Source organism: Glandiceps talaboti, chromosome 6 (genome assembly GCF_964340395.1).
Source record: "Glandiceps talaboti chromosome 6, keGlaTala1.1, whole genome shotgun sequence".
In the NCBI taxonomy this organism is placed as follows: Eukaryota; Metazoa; Hemichordata; class Enteropneusta; family Spengelidae; genus Glandiceps; species Glandiceps talaboti.
Genome location: NC_135554.1, coordinates 15,039,434 through 15,059,633, shown reverse-complemented (window position 1 = coordinate 15,059,633; position 20,200 = coordinate 15,039,434). Strand labels below are relative to the sequence as shown.

General features: G+C 32.7%; 2 protein-coding genes across 2 annotated transcripts; one reads left to right on the top strand and one right to left on the bottom strand.

The window, feature by feature from the left end:
• The first annotated feature begins 67 nt into the window (after positions 1-67).
• LOC144436887 (uncharacterized) lies at positions 68-5,420 on the top strand. Its single transcript, XM_078125749.1, has 4 exons — positions 68-172; positions 1,564-1,757; positions 2,846-3,037; positions 5,299-5,420. Exons 2-4 carry the CDS (start codon positions 1,607-1,609, stop codon positions 5,418-5,420), a joined length of 465 nt encoding a protein of 154 aa, XP_077981875.1. The 5' UTR covers positions 68-172; positions 1,564-1,606.
• Positions 5,421-11,340: 5,920 nt separating this feature from the next.
• On the bottom strand, positions 11,341-19,478 carry LOC144436320 (protein FAM32A-like). The gene is made up of 4 exons (XM_078125075.1): positions 19,396-19,478; positions 14,169-14,325; positions 13,547-13,600; positions 11,341-13,173 (listed from the first exon to the last, which is right to left on the bottom strand). The coding sequence occupies exons 1-4, from the start codon at positions 19,464-19,466 to the stop codon at positions 13,105-13,107; spliced, it is 351 nt and encodes a 116-aa protein (XP_077981201.1). The 5' UTR covers positions 19,467-19,478; the 3' UTR covers positions 11,341-13,104.
• Positions 19,479-20,200: the final 722 nt, after the last annotated feature.

Genomic DNA, 20,200 nt, shown 5'->3' with positions numbered 1-20,200 from the left:
AAATGCGCATGTGTGACATTGTGTGGCCTTTAACCTTTGGTCCCAAACAGGTGGGAATTTCAACAAACAACAACAACGCAGTACGACTAAATTGACGTGTGGATAACCAGTATCTGTCATTTTCCGACTCCAATCGGTGTAAACGGTTGACTTATCAACTGCAAGATACGCTGTAAGTATGCAAGACATTTGTGACATGTGATCGTGAGTAGGCCCGGGAGTGTAGGCGCGAAAGAACTGTTTGAATTTGATGATGTGGCGTGATGAACTCTCTCATCGAAGTGAAGGCTGAAGCCATACAAATGCATACAGTTTATGGCATGCTCACGGTCCAAAATACACCGAATCGTGCTCACGTGTAGTGTATTTATGGAAGTAACTTGACTGACTCTATTTTCCCACGAAAACTTTTAAGAGACGGAGTTTATTTAGGAAAGATATCTTTAACTGACAAGCTTTGAATAGCTGGGGGCTTTGTGTCTAAAAATTAGCCTTGATTGTATAGCGATAGGTGATGACTGTCACGGCGTCAGCTCTCCTTTCAATGGCATTCGAATGGTGTAAATACGAACATACTATTATCACAGACAATGTCTGTGTTATACTGTACATCTCCACAGCAGCCATCTTTATGAAAATAGTTGTATAGCATATTAAAGTCTACTATTAAATACAGTTAATACATAGTCAGACAGTGCTATATTTTTAAGTGGCCATATATGGATGAGACTTTGGTATTTATTTTGGATTTTTATTTGATAAAACAGCTTCACTATGTTTTTCTACTTGGAAAAAAATAAAGCGAAAGAACATATACCAAGTCCATGTTCATAACTCAATACATTGCAAAAAAAAGATGGAAAAAGTGTAAAAAGTTTGTTATTGTACGTACAATACACTGATTGTTTAATGTTTTGAATTTTATTGAGTTGCGAACATAAACTTGGTATATGTCCTTTCGCTGTATTTTCAAGTAGAAAAACATAGTGAAGCTGTTTTATCAAATAAAAATCCAAAATAATTACCCAATATTCTCATCCATATGGCCACTTTAAAAATGCATACTGAAAGATTTCAAAAGTAATCCTAACTTTAACTTGGAAAATAATGAGTTTTACACAGTTACATTGACCTCCTTGTGTTTTTTCCCCTTCAATTTCTGTCACGAAATCACAAAATATTGATCATATATATAGTCACTCATGTTTTGTTTTGGCCTAATGTAAATTGATGCCAGCCGAATAACATGTTATATAATTTGTTATAATGCATATCCTTGTTATGTTACATGGAGATAGTCCATGTGTAAATTATAAGATGATAGACCATGTTGCTTTTGAGAAACAAATATGAAACAAACAGGTACACACAAACACACATGTAGTTATAATTGGCAACCAAAATGTCATAGGCCAGCAATAATTGGACCTGAGGGGAATGATTAATCTATCAACATTATGTTAAACAGCCTATCAAATTTCAGTCATTATTGAATATATGCAAATCTGAGATTGTCACACTTGTCCTGTTTGTTGTTGAATTCAGTGTTTTCCTTACTTGTAGATGTAGTAAGATTTAATCGGTGGATATTCAAGAAGCAAACAAGATGGAAATGAGAATAGATAGTCCAGCAGTTTACCAGAATGGTATGTCAAGTAACGGTGTGTCAAATAATGTCCACAAACGTCGGCGTACTGAGGATTCTGACATGCACACAGACTGGGGCAGCAACAACAACATGGCGTTACATTTTAAAGGTAAATATTGTACAAAAAAATGATGATGTTGTTAGATCAGTTAGATGAGATTCCTTACTAATATAATACTAATACTCTCTTCATTACTATCTTTATTTTTTGCAGTTAATATTGTTCCTCCAAAAGCTTAATTCATTTTTTTTGTACACATACATTTGTGTTTATTTGTTTTGTATCAGCAATTTATAGCTGTTTGACTGCTTATATTCTAAAGTCACACAAAGTAAAATTTTGAAAAGATCACAGATTACTGAGTTTTCACTTGGTTAGTTCATATACATGTATTGGACATTTGACATATACAAGCCAATACTAAAGACATAATATATATAAAACCTGCAGTATGTACATTTTGGATAAATTATTAGTATGGGAAGTAATAACTATGACAAGTGAAAAAGGAAATATGTGCAGTTCTGATATCAATTTTCAAACAGTACACATTCATATGTACACAGCACTTGACCTTCAGTCTTATATATGTATAACAATTATATATAACATGAAATGATGTTGTCAGCATGTTCTATGCGCTCCATTATTTATGTAAAAAACAAATTCTTGTAAAAAGAATTCTTTTCCATCATATAAACAAAGACTGAGAGACCCATGTACATTTATTTCTGTAATTGGATATATTGTGACTGATAAACTTGCTTTTCATTGTTGCAAGGATTATTACACAATGAAATAATGAAGAAGTGTAAACTGTTATTAGGAAAAATATTATCTTCCTCTCTTACATAAATGTTGAACTAACATATACATTATATTTAAAATTGATATTTTATATTATGGCTCCCTGTTATATTATTTTACATAGTTGTTAACTTTCTATTTTTTATTTTTTATTTTTACAGAAATCACTCAAGTTACTTGCTCTGTGTAAATTTTATTCATGAATAATTCTAATTCTAAAATGAGGATATTTTTTAGAATTATACTAATTTTTCATTTACCAACTCATAAATGTTAATAAGTGTTGACATACATGTATCTGTCAATCAAACACTTTTTATCACAGATAGGACAATAGTTGAATGCATTTCCACAACATCAATTCAGACATTTTTAATCGTATTTTACAGGAAAGAAATTCATTCCATTGCGAGGGGGACCACTTGTTTTCCAGTCAGAAGATATTCATGGAAGTGAAACATTGTTTCTACCTTTGACTGAAGATATCTTGATAAATATGGATACTGTGGAACAGATTAGTTTTAGTAATGGAACCTATTTTATAGGAAATAGTACTGGCACGTATGTTAAATCAGAACCTGGTATGTATATATAAGTACTTTGACAGTATATGGTGTTGAAGTCAAAAAAATTTGAAAATGTGTCACCTTGGGATGGGAAAACTAAGGAGGGAGGAAAGTTTTGATGCAACACTACATCACAGATGTGACGAAGAGACACTGACCTAACAACCGCTGAATATGTGGAGGTGTAAAAGTGTGATTTCACCACACAAACATTTTTCTTAGGGCACAAACTTTTGAATGTGGATTGTCTTATAATGACAGAACATCTTTCCTTAAGGTAGATTTTTTAAAAAGTTGTTTACAATTTCTTCATTCATTTAACAGAATTTGTTTTGTTGTTACTGTTTTTAACAGTAAATTTGTTGTTGATGATGATGTTGTTGTTGTTGTTGTTGTTGTTGTTGTTGTTGACGTTTTAAAACTATATCCACTGAAGGTGGAGATACTTGTGGACAAAGTTCTTGTGTTTTGTTAAAGGACAGATAATGCACAGTTTCCGTTGACAAATTGATCCATACACAAAGTTTGCAAAGTATTGTTTTGAAATTAAAATTTCAGAATGATAGATAATCATCATATTAGAATAATAATTAAATGTTTATACACAAATGTCTGAGTAAAATGTTAAAATTTCAAAACCAGATATTTCATCTTGTAGTTGCTTACTAATAACTAGTTTGCTCCTATAATTACACTGTAGGTAAAAATAGTGAATGAATATATCTTGTAAAGCGTTCACCTGTTCAACTTCTGAGTCCATATATAATAAACTGGTAACAGTATTGGGGTTACTTCCAATGTACAGGAGTCTATTATCTCTATTTCATGTTTACAATAACTGATTGGAATCTAAACAGATCTATAAGGTCAAAGGTCAAATGAATGACCTAGTAATTTGATCTTTTTGAAGGACACAGTTAATGTATACATTATTGACATAAATATTACACTGTTTACAACAACTGACAAATATTAAGGAGGTAATATTTATAGTGACACGTTCAAATTGCACCAAATGAGCAGAAACATGTGGAAACATGCATTTATAGGATTTATTCAGTAATTTTGACCTCAAATTCAAATATTGAAACCTCATTTATACCTAAATATGTCAATTTTATATATGTCAAACATAAAGTGTGAATTGTGGAGTAAAATGATTTTTAAACTTGTTATGACTTGCTATCAGCTACTGTATGCTTTATAGTTTAGGTACAGATTTATACATATGCTGTTGTTACATTACTGACTTGATATTAACAGGGTGAAAGCTTATCAGAACTTGTGGAAAATCTTTAAGTTGAGTTTTGTTGAGCCCATACATAAACTCAGTGTATATGGATATGATGTTCTAGCACACTGTATTTTCATTTGTGCTTCTGTACAGATTTATACATACTTTATTATCAACCAGTTTACAGTTTATGTCACCCATTCAAGAACATGTGGTTATTGAGATATCTTTGTATACATGTATGCCTTCTTAACCATTTCAGTATGGCTTGTGATATGGTTTATCGCATGTTTCATGTGTAATGTGTTACATGTTTTGTATTACATGTTTGACATGACTTATAGCTTGAATTATCACATGTCTACCATATTACTTATTACATGTCTACCGATGATATAACTTATCACATGTTTACTACACGACACTGAGACATATTACATGTCTACCGTATGACTTAAGATGTTTATGATTTCACTTATTACCAGTATGTCTACCATATAACTTATCACATGTTTACCATATGAAACTGAGACTTATTACATGTCTATTGTATGAATGATCACATGTTTAACATATAACAGACTTATCACATGGTTACCATATGACTTATTACATGACTACCATACGAATTATCACATGTCTACCATGGCTTATTACATGTCTACCATATGACATCATATGTTTACCATATAACAGACTTATCACATGGTTACCATATGACTTATTACATGACTACCATATGAATTATCACATGTCTACCATATGACTTAATATTACATGTCTACTATATGACTTATTACATGTTTACCATATAACAGACTTATCACATGTTTACCATATGACTTATTACATGACTACCATATGACTTATCACATGGTTACCATATGACTTATTACATGTCTACAAAATGACTTATTACATGTTTACCATATGACATATGTTTACCATAATTATGACAGACTTATCACATGGTTATCATATAACAGACTTATTACATGTTAACCATATTACTTATTGTGTGTTTCCTTTTTACATGTTATAGGTCATGTGATCAATCTCTGGAGATATGATACTCAGCAAAGACAACTCTACATAGCAAGATCGTTTTTGTTTACACATTTACAAAACTTTCTGGAAGTGAAATCAGTATTAGAATGTATCTAGAAAGAGAAACATCTTCAAGACTTCTCTACCCCTTGTTATCATCCCCAAGTGTAGTTACCATCAATATTTTAGTTGTTCGTTTGTATATCTCGTCTATTATTCATGATCAGGGCTAGACCCCTACACTGTATTTCAGTAATGGTGCTACCATGGGCAGTGGCCATTTCTGATTGGTTGATTGCAGCCAATCAAAACACTTACATTGTGTTCAAGTGTGATCAACCAATCAAGGATCAAAGTGGACCACTACCATTTTATTTGTTGATTTGAAAGTTTATTAGTTTTAATAGTCATGCAAAATATCAAGTGAAAAGTAAAATTGTTCTATTTTAAAACTAGATGTGTTCATTATATTAACATGACATTTACAGGAGCTTAATGAAGTAATGTGTATGTCTGTGTATATTGACAGTTACACTCTCTAGTACAATTATTTAAACAAACTATGTTAAAACAAAAGCACTAGATGCTTGCCCAAGTGAGGGCGCTAATGTGGGTCAGTACAGTATTACAGTATATCCTTCTATTATTGAGGTAAACCAATTACCAGTATATGAAAATTACAGAAGATAAATCATTCTTTTACCATAGCTTGTTAGGGGCCTAATGAGAGATGATTTACTCTATGAAGATGTATATTACTTGTAGCATTATTTTACATGCATTATGTTTTGCCACAGCAGTTGAAAGCAATACAATCTCAGAAGATATTTTTTTTCCTTACATAATGTGTATATTGGTAAATCAAAAATTAAAAATCAAGTCCAAATTTTATACAAACTAACTTTAGTTACATAGATCATAGACAGGTCTACACGTAGATCAGCTTTGAAAGTAGAATTCTATTGCCAGTTTCAAAATAGTCAGATATGCTGCTCTATATGGTTGGATTTGATAATGAATTTTGTGCCAAATAGGTAAAGTTGACAAGACAATTTTTTCTGATTTGAATTGTAAATGATACCATGTGTCATATAAAATGCTATTTTTTTAATTTGGTAAGCTATATTTTGTTTCAGGTGAAGTAATCTCATAGTGTACAAGTTATAGATTTGTTTTATTGAACTGAAATAAGTACAGATGACTTTGTGAAAATCATGACTGATAATTTAGATAACGCAATGTATTGTTTCTATGTGAGTTTGTATGCAGTGAGTACATTACAGAACAGAACAGCCTGTAGATATTGTAGAAACCATAATTAATATTTCATGAAAGACTGAAATATATGAACATCTCATCAAGTAAACTGAAATCTATCTAAACTCAGTGTATATGGATATGATGTTCTAGCACACTGTATTTGAATCATGTTCCCAAAAATTGAACTGAAATTTCTAATACAGTACATTGTCTATTCATTTCGGGATGAAGGCATTAACCTAGCAAGTGGGGTTTCACGATAGACAATGTTTATTATACCTGACTTGCTGGCTCACCAAGTCATGTATTTTTTATATTGGCTACAGTGAACAATTTACTATAGCCCACTTTTCCAATATTGCCAAATTTGTTAGCGACAAAGAGATTCCAGTGCTTCAGTGCCATTTGTAATTTATATATTTATATCTAGAATTATCCTAGACTGGAATTATGTACTATTGATTATTTGCAACAATGTTGGTATTTGAATTCCATAGCAACACCAGAAAAGGCATTATTGCATTGCTGTATGCTAATGGATGAGTGTACAATTGTTCATTTAATACATGATATCACATGTGCACACAATTTTATATTGGTTTACAAAATTTGCTGTTTTAAAGTGACCATATGGATGAAGATTGGGTATTTATTTAATTTTATAACAATTTTATCATGGCCTCCTACTTGAAAAATAAATGTGAAACAACATATACCAAGTTCTTGTTTGTAACTCAATAAATTGCAAAATATTAATAAATATGTAACATGTTTGTTATATATATGTACAATAACAAACTTTTTACACACTTTTTTTTTTTAGCTTTGTGCAAGGTATTGAGTTTCAAGTAGGGACCTAGTTTTGTTGTGCCACATTGATATTTTCAAATAGGAGGCCATAATAAAATTGTTTCTATAAAATTAAAAATCCCAAATAAATACCCAATCTTCATCCATATGGCCACTTCAAATATCAATCATATGTACCATAATAAGAAGAGAACCCCATTATTCAGGAGTGCCAGTGTGGGTACTCTGTGTTATTTGTACTCATATTTGCAATGTTTTCTGCTACACTTTCATTCACCACGATTGTGGAAGGGCAGCCACAGAGAACATCACAAGCAGTTGGACATGCAAGTACACCACATTGATAGTTATGCATCATGGCATTCTGTCATATAGTATTTTAATTATTCTGATTGGCATTGTGATGGGAGAGTTGTTTCTCAGCCATACTCATATATCGTAATAAACCAACCATCCCCACACAGTTGAAATCAAAACAATAGTTAATATGAAAGAAATATCTCAATTTGTATTTTGATAATTACGTATATATATGATATACACGTCAGCTTTGAATTTATAACCAAGAATACACAGTGTACAATGTAACTGTCAATCTCTTTATTCTAGAGGAGATACAACAGTTGAATGAATTCATGAATTAACAAAGCTTAGAATGAAGAGTGTATATTTAGGCATTTGTACCACTTTGAGCGTGTATTTTTTCTTAAAAGATTATAAATAGTCTGTATTAGTATCATTTTTCAAAGGCTTAGTTTGAAAGTTAATATTTGGAGTTCATGACATGAGAAATACTCAGATAATTTCACACTTTAAAGGGGCACATACTGAGTTTATACATTTGGGGGAGTAATTTTTATTGCATATTTTAAAGGTATTCACAGTATTCTATTTACAGCAACATGCCTGACCATCACTTGCATTTGACTGAATTCCTGTCTAATCTAGTATTGAGATATAACCTATAGATTATGTATAATGATATAATTTATCGTACCTATGAAAATGCTTGATAAACCCTCTACTATGCAATAAACTGTTCTAATAATGCCAGAAGACAATGTAATTGTATGGAAGGTATGCATCGACATTAACATTACACTAGAATGGTTAATCAAGATTTAATGTGAGTATTTTCACTAGAATTAAAAAGTTTATAAACTCAGCTTGAGCCATTTTAAAGTAAGTATCTAAAAGTTCAGAATGCTAGAAAAAGACTCAAGAGTTTCATTTATTGAAGTAATTCTTTTTATAGTTTGGAGGACTAGAAAAAGATGGGAGATATTTTTTTACAATTTTAAGAGGTAAGAAACTAGAAGAAGACATAGAGTATTTTTGAGTTGTGGTTTAATTTAATTCTCTTAAGTACACATCTCTAGATTAATCTATATACAATTTTACAATAGAGGAGGAACGAGTAGAAGAACTATAAATCTATTCTTTTTGTTTCCATGGTAACTACTTACCTGTAGATTCCTATATACATTTTTATGAACTATTACAAGAATTGAAAGTATTGAAAGGCAGTCTTTGTTTCCATGGTTACTACATACCTGTAGATTCCTTCAATATTTTTTTTTGATAGAAAAGGTTTATTAGACTTTACAGTCTGGCTTTGTTTCCATGGTTACTACAGAACTAAAGATTCCTATATAATTTGCTTATGATAGAAACAGTGTAATTAGATGAATTGACAGTTTATCTTTGTTGTTTCCAGGGTAACTTCTGTTATATCATTCGTAAGGGTAGATTTGAGGTACATAGAGTGATAAAGATGTGCAGTATTTTAATTGTATCAAAGCAGGTGATGTTACAGACTGACACATACAATTTGTCAGTTACCTACCTGATGGTTTTTGTTACTGTACAGGTTTGCAAATGTCTTCTGTCAGTCATAATGTCTGTGGTAACTTTTTCACATGGTTAGAGTTCATTGGCATGAAATGCTAGCAAATACCTGAAGCCATTAAAATAGTGTGGCATTTGTAGGCTAACTGGTTATCTCAGCAATAAAGTGGGGTCATGGAGTGGGGGGTCGGGTGGGGGTGGGGGTGGGGGTGAGTCATTCATTATTATATGTATCAAGTGAAGGTTCAGTGGTCATCATGGATGTGTTGCATTGCATTGTGATCATTGTAAACTCTTCAAGATATATCCCAAATTCTTAACATCATGTTTAATTTGGCACATGACGATGTTCAATTGATATGGGTAACGTCTTTCATAAATCATGTCAATTTATGTTCAGATACAAATTTTGTTTATAGTGTTTATAGTGTTGATTCTGAACGCAGGCTCTCTGAGCCTCTATGTTCAGCTCTCACAATATCCAATAGTTGTAGTAGCTTGTTCAAGCATCTATCATGGTTACTGGTAAAGTTTTTGTGTTGTTGGACCACAAGTAGTCATGCTTGCAGACAGAGAAAGGAGAGGGGAGGGAACATTGTCAGAGTCAAGTCCAGATTTACTACGTCTGCAAGCAGGACTATGACACAAGGTACATATGTGCTCAGACCACTAAAAATAGTGGTCTGAGATGTGTGAATTGGACAACTACTGTAGTATAACTATATGACTTTTTATCAATTTTTACAGATTAATCAAGTTATAGAAACCACATGCAGACATTTCCATTATATGTTATTTTACAATAATGTCTATCCAAGAGACCATGTACTATGTAGATGACCAGAAATTTATTTTTGTTTCTATATCCTTCGTTTTTGTAATATTTGTTTTGTTTATTAAATTGTATTGGATCTACTATGTTTGTATGTGTGCATTTCTTTTACCTTATCATGAAGTATACTACATTTGCTGTTATTATAATCTCTCCTATACTGTTACTAATTTAACGTGGGAGGTTTCCCATGAACCTACAAAATCTTGACATGTCCAATTATTGGATTATTACACATGATTTATCAAATGGTACATATCAAACCCTTCAAGATAGCAATGGTTTTTGTGTATGTAGCATGCCCTCCTTCATCACAGGCATTACTAATATGGTCATCCCTTGGGCAGTCAATAAATTCTGATATTTTGAGTTTTGTTGATGATTTAGACTTGGCTTTATGTGTTCCAGAGATGCAAGTGTCAATGGCCAACGTACTAAAGCAGTATGTGTGTTATTATGTGTCTTGCTTCCCCTTAGTAATCAGCTAGTGAAAGGGGTTGGCCAATACATGAGGCTGCTCCATCATGGTGTACATTAGCTACTTTACTATACTTTGGTCAATAATGTGACAAAATCAACCCAAAGGAAATCCATTGTGACCTTTAGCAGATCTCAGAAGTCAGAGAATGAAGGATAATTTTCTATTGATAATTACACAGTGATTCATACACTGGTAATAACAGGAAATGTACATGCATTATCATAACTTGATCATTATCCTGGAACATCATATATACAGAGATATAATTGTCTAATGATGTCAGATATTAAAATCCGTGTTCTCTCTAGGGGGTATTTGTTTGTACACAACTAAATACAAATTGGGAGAAAGAGAATTAACATCTGGGAATACTCCATGTAGACATAGGAGATATCATCAATGGAAGTAACCAACTGTAGGGAAAGGATTCATACACTAGTTGCTATGGAGATATCAAGGAAGTAAGCAGCAACAAACAACACAGTCAGGAATACTGAATGTGCCAATTAGACTTCATGCTAATGCTTCCTGGAAGGAGATGGCATGACACAACCCTACATAGAGTGTACGATATCTGTTGTTTGGCCATAATCAGGCTTCTCTTCATAGGGTGGCACGACATGTCATGTTGTACCTTACAGGCTAAACACTAACCACATACACTGCACAGTAAATCACTCTGGTCAGCCCTAATCAGAATTCTCCATTAATATTGGGTGCTACAACATACCTTTAATAAAAACTTAACTACATTGTATAATTTTTAAAAAGATTTATTTATTTATTATTGAAAACAAACACAAAGAAATTGTTTCTCCTCTACCATATTTTTGAATAGTAAGTGATTCTTCCTTCACCACATTCTCATCACTGGTTGATGACAAAGATAATGACATCAATGTGTTGCTAAGCAACAGAGGTGTTGAAAGCTACACAAGGATGTCATGGAACTAACAAATCACCACTGGTGCATAATAGGTACTAGTTGATGATAAAGATGACAATTTCAGCAATTTGAATCTATGAAACTGAGCGCAAGATGGATTATCCAGATATAAAGAAATCAACATGTACACTTGAAAAGTACCAAAAAATCTACTGAATAAAAATATGACAATTTGTGTCTGAGAGACAGACACTCTACCTTCATGATTTTCAAAGGATGTGATGAACACAGTAAAGAGTCAGGGTTATATTTTTTGTATACACTTTATGTTTCTGAGACAAGTTATTAAAGTGGCCATATGGATAAGGATTGGGTATTCATTTTGGATTTTTCAATTTTATCATGGTTTCTTACTTGAAAAATCAATGTAAAACAAAACTTTTTATGCATGTTTTAGCTTTTTGTAATGTAATGACATACAAACACAGACTTTGTCAATGTTGTTTCACATTGATTTTTCAATACGAAACCATGATAAAATTGTTTCATAAATAAAAAATAAAAAATAAGTACCGAATCTTCATCCATATGAAGAAAAACTATGTATAGTGTTGAATTAAAAATCAAATTTATTTTATAAAGATACATTAAAATAACACCCTCACTGCAAACACAAAATAATAATCTATCATAATGTTAAGAATGCCTCTTTCAAGTATTTTACCTCCAAATTTACCTTTTTAATCAAAACTGCACTAGCTGCAACTAGGCCATTTTTTAAAACAGTTTTGTTAGATATACTGATTTGTAATATCGTACACCCTGAACAGTATTGAATCACCTGTTTGCAAACACATTTGTGGAATTGTGCACATAATATGATACAAGAAATCCTATCAGTCTTCATTCACAACCTTGATTTCAACCTGTTACACAGTGTACTACTAACTATTAAAATCAACCTCTAATTAACAATGTACAATGTCTAATTATTGGTATGTTAACGAATTTCCATGACGATATTGTTGTTGTCTCATTTAGAAATCATGCTCCAGTACCAGCTACACTGTAGTGCAGGTTTAACCAATGTTAATGTAAGGAACTTGGTGTGTTTTCTCCTTGGTCAATAATTGAAGGAGAGACATGTTATGTAATTTTTTCTCTCTTCAATTTCCATTTTTCAAAGCAATGAATAAATAAGCACACATATACTGATTCACCTGTGTGTTAGTCTGTAAGGTACGCCTTGATAGGGCGCCCTCACATGTCAGTCGAGGAGACTGGTGAGGGTGGCACAAGAAGAAATATCTTACAGTCTACTTGTTGTTAGATATGCCAAAACCTTTTAGGTCAGGTGGATTTGTATGCACAAGAGCAACAACATTGTTACTATTGCGATACAGCATTCAGATTGTCACTACATTTGTGTGTGTACATATACTCCAGAGTTTTGTGGAAAATCAATACAGTTGATAACCATACACAAGTCTTGTTTCTTAATCCATATTTGGTTTAGTTTACAGTACAAAATTGACGATGACACTTAAAAAACAATTTCCATCAGAAACTTGTCCACTGTGAGTAAATTGTGAAGGGTTTATATTGTCCAGTACAAAATATACGATGTTTCAACAATTTCCATCAGAAACTTGTCCGCTGTGAGTAACTTTAACTTGTGATGGGTTTATTTTGTCCAGCTTACTTTGGGAATGTCATAATGTTCTGTTAACTTGTCCAAATGGGCATTAAAACCCTGAAAATGAAAACATCAAAATAAAATAATCAATAATGTATAAAAAAAATATATATTTAGTAAAACAATTATGACATCAGATTTGGTTCATACATATTGTTGGATCATCATGCTTCCTCTCAGGCTGACGAGACATATCGGTACATATGTTTTTTTTCAATGCCCAAAAAAAAAGTACAGATTTGTTTGTTGATACAGGTTTTATGTAGGAATATCAACATATTAAATTATCATCCAGGTTTTGTCTGAAGTTGAATTCAGGACCAAAAGTACTGTTACAGTTTTCTTCGTATGTGACTTTCTTTTTTATGTTAACTTCTACTACTCTTGTCTCTCTTCTCTGGTTAGAATATTGAAAACAAGTAATACCTACCTCTACTCTCTGTTTGTGTGTTAAGGAAGCCTTTTCTAACACCCTTTGTACTTGCTGCAAAAAAATGTTGAGAATGAGAGACTGAAATCTTCAATACATCCATTTGTTGTCAACATATTCTTTAATTAACAGCAACTACAGTGTACTTCAAGCTGTATCAAAGTTTCACTGAGACTTGTACTGTATCAAAGTTTCACTCCAACCAGCACACATACATGTAGCCTTTCAAGTTTCATTGCACAATAAACGTTATACATTGTCTTTACATGTAAAGTTCACTACAACCACACCCATCCAACATCCTATAACATGACTTTGTACTGCACTCTTTATATTATAAACACTGTGCTTCAACGAAGTCACCTGACCAAATGACATAGCATCATTATGTTGATGACATTTGAATGATTCAGATGAAAGCTACAGTCACTTCACTATTACTACTGTGCTTCAAGTTTCACTGCAACTATCCAACTTTGCATACATGTAGTAAACTTGGCATTTCATCATGATTCAGATCGTATACTCGCCCAATTTTCTACACTGCCATCATTCCAGTAACACTCTTCCCCTACTGTATGCATACAGTACTCTGATCTCACAATTCAAAAACTATGCCTACCCTTTTTGACTGCACTTTATCAAATGCTTTCTGAGCTGGTGTTCTTTTATCAACAGGAGACTTTTCAGGAACCATCATATCTGCTTCTTCTTCTTCCGTTGGGGTTGAAATGTGTTCTAAAATTTTCTTTGGATCCTTATTCTTCTTTTTCTTCTTTCTAAAAAAATATATAACATAAGAATTATCATACATTTATTTCAGTCTGTACCTCATTTTTACTGCAAAGCTGTTTATTAGTCTGTATTCAGATGCAGATTATATTTTGTCACATTCCTTACAAAAGCTTTTCAAATATTATTTTATTTAAAATTATTGGGAATTATGTGCATATACATTGAAATGAAATAATCAGAATACAATTTATGAGTGTACATCATGTGTGATATAATCTGACATTGGCTTGACTTCATCAAATCATAGAGGTACCCTTATACATCCATGATAAAATATATACTATGTATACTACGCATACAGTATAGTTACATACTGAATTCTAAAAATTGTCATTTTTTTAGATCTATTTCGCCAACTAAAACAGTATTCAAAGCTAATATTTAAAAAGTTAGGACAGCTGTTGACAAGGGGCATAGTAATCAAGTCTACACTATCCCATGATGGCATTAGCTGAGATAGAGGCCTCCATAATTGAACATCTTATAATTGCAAACAAATCATAGACCCTGGAGTGGGGGCATGTAGTGTAAGAACAAATGTATGGAGATCAAAACATTGAACTTGAAATTGATGTTTACATTTACATGATTGGTCATATGTCACAGTGTTTACTCGACTGAACGTAGCAGCCACCTCGCCATCAGCCACCGATGGGGGCGCTGTTCACAGTAGCCTGAATAGCTCAAACCACAGACACTCGTGACCGTGCTCAAACTATACATAGCTTGTCCGTCAGCAAGAAAACAACGCATTTTAATTGCTGTAAGTAGTAGTGATACTAGATTACTACCTATGAATACTAAAATTTGACCCTGGAAGAATAATTGTTGTCTTTATTGAAATTATTAATCTTTTCATGTTCCACCATGTAACCTATAGGCATGTATAGAGATGGGGAGTCAGTGGATATTTCAATAAATATTTCTCCAAAAATATTGAGTGTGCATTCTAACCAACTAGTACATACTTTCAGTATGCATCTCAGCTATAGCCCTGTATAGGTGGTTTGAAATAATTATTGTCATTGATACCCAGCAGACACGACTTTATGAACTCAATATGGCCTTCTGGGTAATTTCCAATCTAATACGAGGAGCTGTAATTGACAAACAATAGAGTGTGCACACATTTCAAATATTGAATGTAGTACTGATACTACCTATGAATACTTGAATTTATCCCTATAAGAATAATTATTGTCTTTATTGAAATTATTTAACTTTTCATGTTCCACCATGTAACCTATAGGCATGTATAGAGATGGGGAGTCAGTGGATATTTGAATAAATATTTCTCCAAAAATATTGAGTGTGCATTCTAACCAACTAGTACACACTATCAGTATGCATCTCAGCTATAGCCCTGTATAGGTGGTTTGAAATAATTATTGTCATTGATACCCAGCAGACACGACTTTATGAACTCAATATGGCCTTCTGGGTAATTTCCAATCTAATACGAGGAGCTGTAATTGACAAACAATGGGGTGTGCACACATTTCAAATATTGAATGTAGTAGTGATACTACCTATGAATACTTAAATTTATCTCTGGAAGAATAAATATTGTCTTTATTGAAATTATTTAACTTTTCATGTTCCACCATGTAACCTATAGGCATGTATAGAGATGGGGAGTCATTGGATATTTGAATAAATATTTCTCCAAAAATATTGAGTGTGCACTCTAACCAACTAGCACACATTATCAGTATGCATCTCAGCTATAGCCCTGTATAGGTGGTTTGAAATAATTATTGTCATTGATACCCAGCAGACACGACTTTATGAACTCAATATGGCCTTCTGGGTAATTTCCAATCTAATACTAACAGCTGTAATTGACAAACAATAGAGTGTGCACACATTTTTATAGCTGTAAGTAGTAGTGATACTACCTATTAATACTTGAATTTATCCCTATAAGAATAATTATTGTCTTTATTGAAATTATTAAACTTTTCATGTTCCACCATGTAACCTATAGGCATGTATAGAGATGGGGTGTCATTGGATATTTCAATAAATATTTCTCCAAAAATATTGAGTGTGCACTCTAACCAACTAGTACACATTATCAGTATGCATCTCAGCTATAGCCCTGTATAGGTGGTTTGAAATAATTATTGTCATTGATACCCAGCAGACACGACTTTATGAACTCAATATGGCCTTCTGGGTAATTTCCAATCTAATACGAGGAGCTGTAATTGACAAACAATGGGGTGTGCACACATTTCAAATATTGAATGTAGTAGTGATACTACCTATGAATACTTAAATTTATCTCTGGAAGAATAAATATTGTCTTTATTGAAATTATTAAACTTTTCAAGTCCACCATGTAATGTATAACCATATATAGGAATGTGGAATCAATGGATATTTGAATAATTATTTCTCCAAAAATATTGAGTGTGCACTCTAACCAACTAGTACATACTTTCAGTATTAGATTGGAAATTACCCAGAAGGCCATATTGAGTTCATAAAGTCGTGTCTGCTGGGTATCAATGACAATAATTATTTCAAACCACCCATACAGGGCTATAGCTGAGATGCATACTGATAATGTGTACTAGTTGGTTAGAGTGCACACTCAATATTTTTGGAGAAATATTTATTCAAATATCCATTGATTCCACATTCCTATATATGGTTATACATTACATGGTGGACTTGAAAAGTTTAATAATTTCAATAAAGACAATATTTATTCTTCCAGAGATAAATTTAAGTATTCATAAGTAGTATCACTACTACTTACAGCTATAAAAATGTGTGCACACTCTATTGTTTGTCAATTACAGGTGTTTGTATTAGATTGGAAATTACCCAGAAGGCCATATTGAGTTCATAAAGTCGTGTCTGCTGGGTATCAATGACAATAATTATTTCAAACCACCCATACAGGGCTATAGCTGAGATGCATACTGATAATGTGTACTAGTTGGTTAGAGTGCACACTCAATATTTTTGGAGAAATAATTATTCAAATATCCATTGATTCCACATTCCTATATATGGTTATACATTACATGGTGGACTTGAAAAGTTTAATAATTTCAATAAAGTCAATATTTATTCTTCCAGGGATAAATTTAAGTATTCATAGGTAGTATGACTACTACTTACAGCAATTAAAAAATGTGCACACTCTATTGTTTGTCAATTACAGCTGTTAGTATTAGATTGGATATTACCCAGAAGGCCATATTGAGTTCATAAAGTCGTGTCTGCTGGGTATCAATGACAATAATTATTTCAAACCACCCATACAGGGCTATAGCTGAGATGCATACTGATAATGTGTACTAGTTGGTTAGAGTGCACACTCAATATTTTTGGAGAAATAATTATTCAAATATCCATTGATTCCACATTCCTATATATGGTTATACATTACATGGTGGACTTGAAAAGTTTAATAATTTCAATAAAGACAATATTTATTCTTCCAGGGATAAATTTAAGTATTCATAGGTAGTATGACTACTGCTTACAGCAATTAAAAAATGTGCACACTCTATTGTTTGTCAATTACAGCTGTTAGTATTATATTGGATATTACCCAGAAGGCCATATTGAGTTCATAAAGTCGTGTCTGCTGGGTATCAATGACAATAATTATTTCAAACCACCCATACAGGGCTATAGCTGAGATGCATACTGATAACGTGTACTAGTTGGTTAGAGTGCACACTCAATATTTTTGGAGAAATAATTATTCAAATATCCATTGATTCCACATTCCTATGTATGGTTATACATTACATGGTGGACTTGAAAAGTTTAATAATTTCAATAAAGACAATATTTATTCTTCCAGGGATAAATTTAAGTATTCATAGGTAGTATGACTACTGCTTACAGCAATTAAAAAATGTGCACACTCTATTGTTTGTCAATTACAGCTGTTAGTATTAGATTGGATATTACCCAGAAGGCCATATTGAGTTCATAAAGTCGTGTCTGCAGGGTATCAATGACAATAATTATTTCAAACCACCCATACAGGGCTATAGCTGAGATGCATACTGATAATGTGTACTAGTTGGTTAGAGTGCACACTCAATATTTTTGGAGAAATAATTATTCAAATATCCATTGATTCCACATTCCTATATATGGTGATACATTACATGGTGGAACATGAAAAGTTTAATAATTTCAATAAAGACAATAATTATTCTTATAGGGATAAATTCAAGTATTAATAGGTTGTATCACTACTACTTACAGCTATAAAAATGTGTGCACACTCTATTGTTTGTCAATTACAGCTGTTAGTATTAGATTGGAAATTACCCAGAAGGCCATATTGAGTTCATAAAGTCGTGTCTGCTGGGTATGAATGATAATAATTATTTCAAACCACCTATACAGGGCTATAGCTGAGATGCATACTGATAATGTGTACTAGTTGGTTAGAGTGTATTTACTAATATGTCCACTGATTCCCTATTGCTATATATGCCTATACGTTACATGGTGGAACATGAAAAGATTAATAATTTCAATAAAGACAACAATTATTCTTCCAGGGACAAATTTAAGTATTCAAAGGTAGTATGACTACTACTTACAGCAATTAAAATGCGTTGTTTCCTTGCTGACGGACAAGCTATTATAGTTTGAGCATGGTCACGAGTGTCTGTGGTTTGAGCTATTCAGGCTACTGTGAACAGCGCCCCCATCGGTGGCTGATGGCGAGGTGGCTGCTACGTTCAGCTGAGTACAGTGTTTACTGTTTCACATTATCAGACTCAGATTGAATGGTGTTAACATAAATGGCTGATGTCAAAACTATGTAATGGTTGATTTCATGTTTTCAAATTGTAACCCTTGTTAGTTTTCTTCAATTGGTGATAGATATCTTCACTTTGTTGTTTTCTCGGTATCATACTGCCATTTCCGGTTTTATCTAAGTTGCCTTTATCGCGTTACGGTTACGGCGTATATGTTAGCATCTTATCCTCTATTTCACAACTGACGTCTTCATTACCATGTACAGTCATATGTGTTACATAACGGAATTGATAAATTGTACTTACTTTTTAATTCCAGGGTCCTTAACGCCTTTTAATTTGAGAGATCCACCACTCGATGAATACAACGACGCCATTTTGCAACGACAACATTACGTTGAGGGCGTGCTTTCATTTGACCAGCCAGTTGGTTTTTACCACAGGGCCCAGGGGGACACTAACAAGATCGCGTAGTTTGTTTACAACAAAATTCAAAATAGCATTGACAATGTGTAAAAGTTTATGGGACATAAATTTAACTATTCAAACTGCATGGAAAGACTTACATGTAGTTCTAATTTATTTCAATAGCTACATGTAATAGATACATCTATATATATATATTTTCTCATGTGAACAGTTGAGCAACTGATAAGATGTCAAATGTTTTAATTAAGGTAAAATGGTATAGGGAGGAAAATGACCAGTGCCCATCACAATCCCCTGTGGTGTGTGGGGTCAATATGAACTTTTCTTCTTTGTTGTCTTAAGAAAATGCAAGATAGACTTACATTTATTAAAATGTTTTAGGACAAAGCCTTTCTCTTCATATGAGCGAGGATACTAAATGTTTATACATTATCATTGTACACAGTGAACTTTTTAGGAAATATTGTTGGCTCTACTCTGGGTTTTGTTTCCTGAAAACCAGGATGTAACTTTTCCTCAAATGTGTCTTCGTCAAAAGCTTCTGTGGATGACAAGTGCAGGATGATGCATGAATTATGGTCTGTTAGCCAATTTGAAAAGCCTAAGTTCTCTCGTTAAAAATAATTTTCTGTTTTTTTTTTAAAAATACAGCTTAGCGACTTTGGATAGAGAGGAGATACAC

Excerpts from the sequence above, each read along its gene's own strand:
- LOC144436320 (XM_078125075.1), bottom strand. The coding sequence starts at position 19,466 with ATGGCGTCGTTGTATTCATCGAGTGGTGGATCTCTCAAATTAAAAGGC. Across the intron at positions 13,601-14,168 it reads ATAAAGTGCAGTCAAAAAGG|CAAGTACAAAGGGTGTTAGA; the intron begins GTAGGCATAGTT and ends ATTTTTTTGCAG. Across the intron at positions 13,174-13,546 it reads CACACAAACAGAGAGTAGAG|GGTTTTAATGCCCATTTGGA; the intron begins GTAGGTATTACT and ends TTTCATTTTCAG.
- LOC144436887 (XM_078125749.1), top strand. The coding sequence starts at position 1,607 with ATGGAAATGAGAATAGATAGTCCAGCAGTTTACCAGAATGGTATGTCA. Across the intron at positions 1,758-2,845 it reads CATGGCGTTACATTTTAAAG|GAAAGAAATTCATTCCATTG; the intron begins GTAAATATTGTA and ends CGTATTTTACAG. Across the intron at positions 3,038-5,298 it reads GTATGTTAAATCAGAACCTG|GTCATGTGATCAATCTCTGG; the intron begins GTATGTATATAT and ends TACATGTTATAG.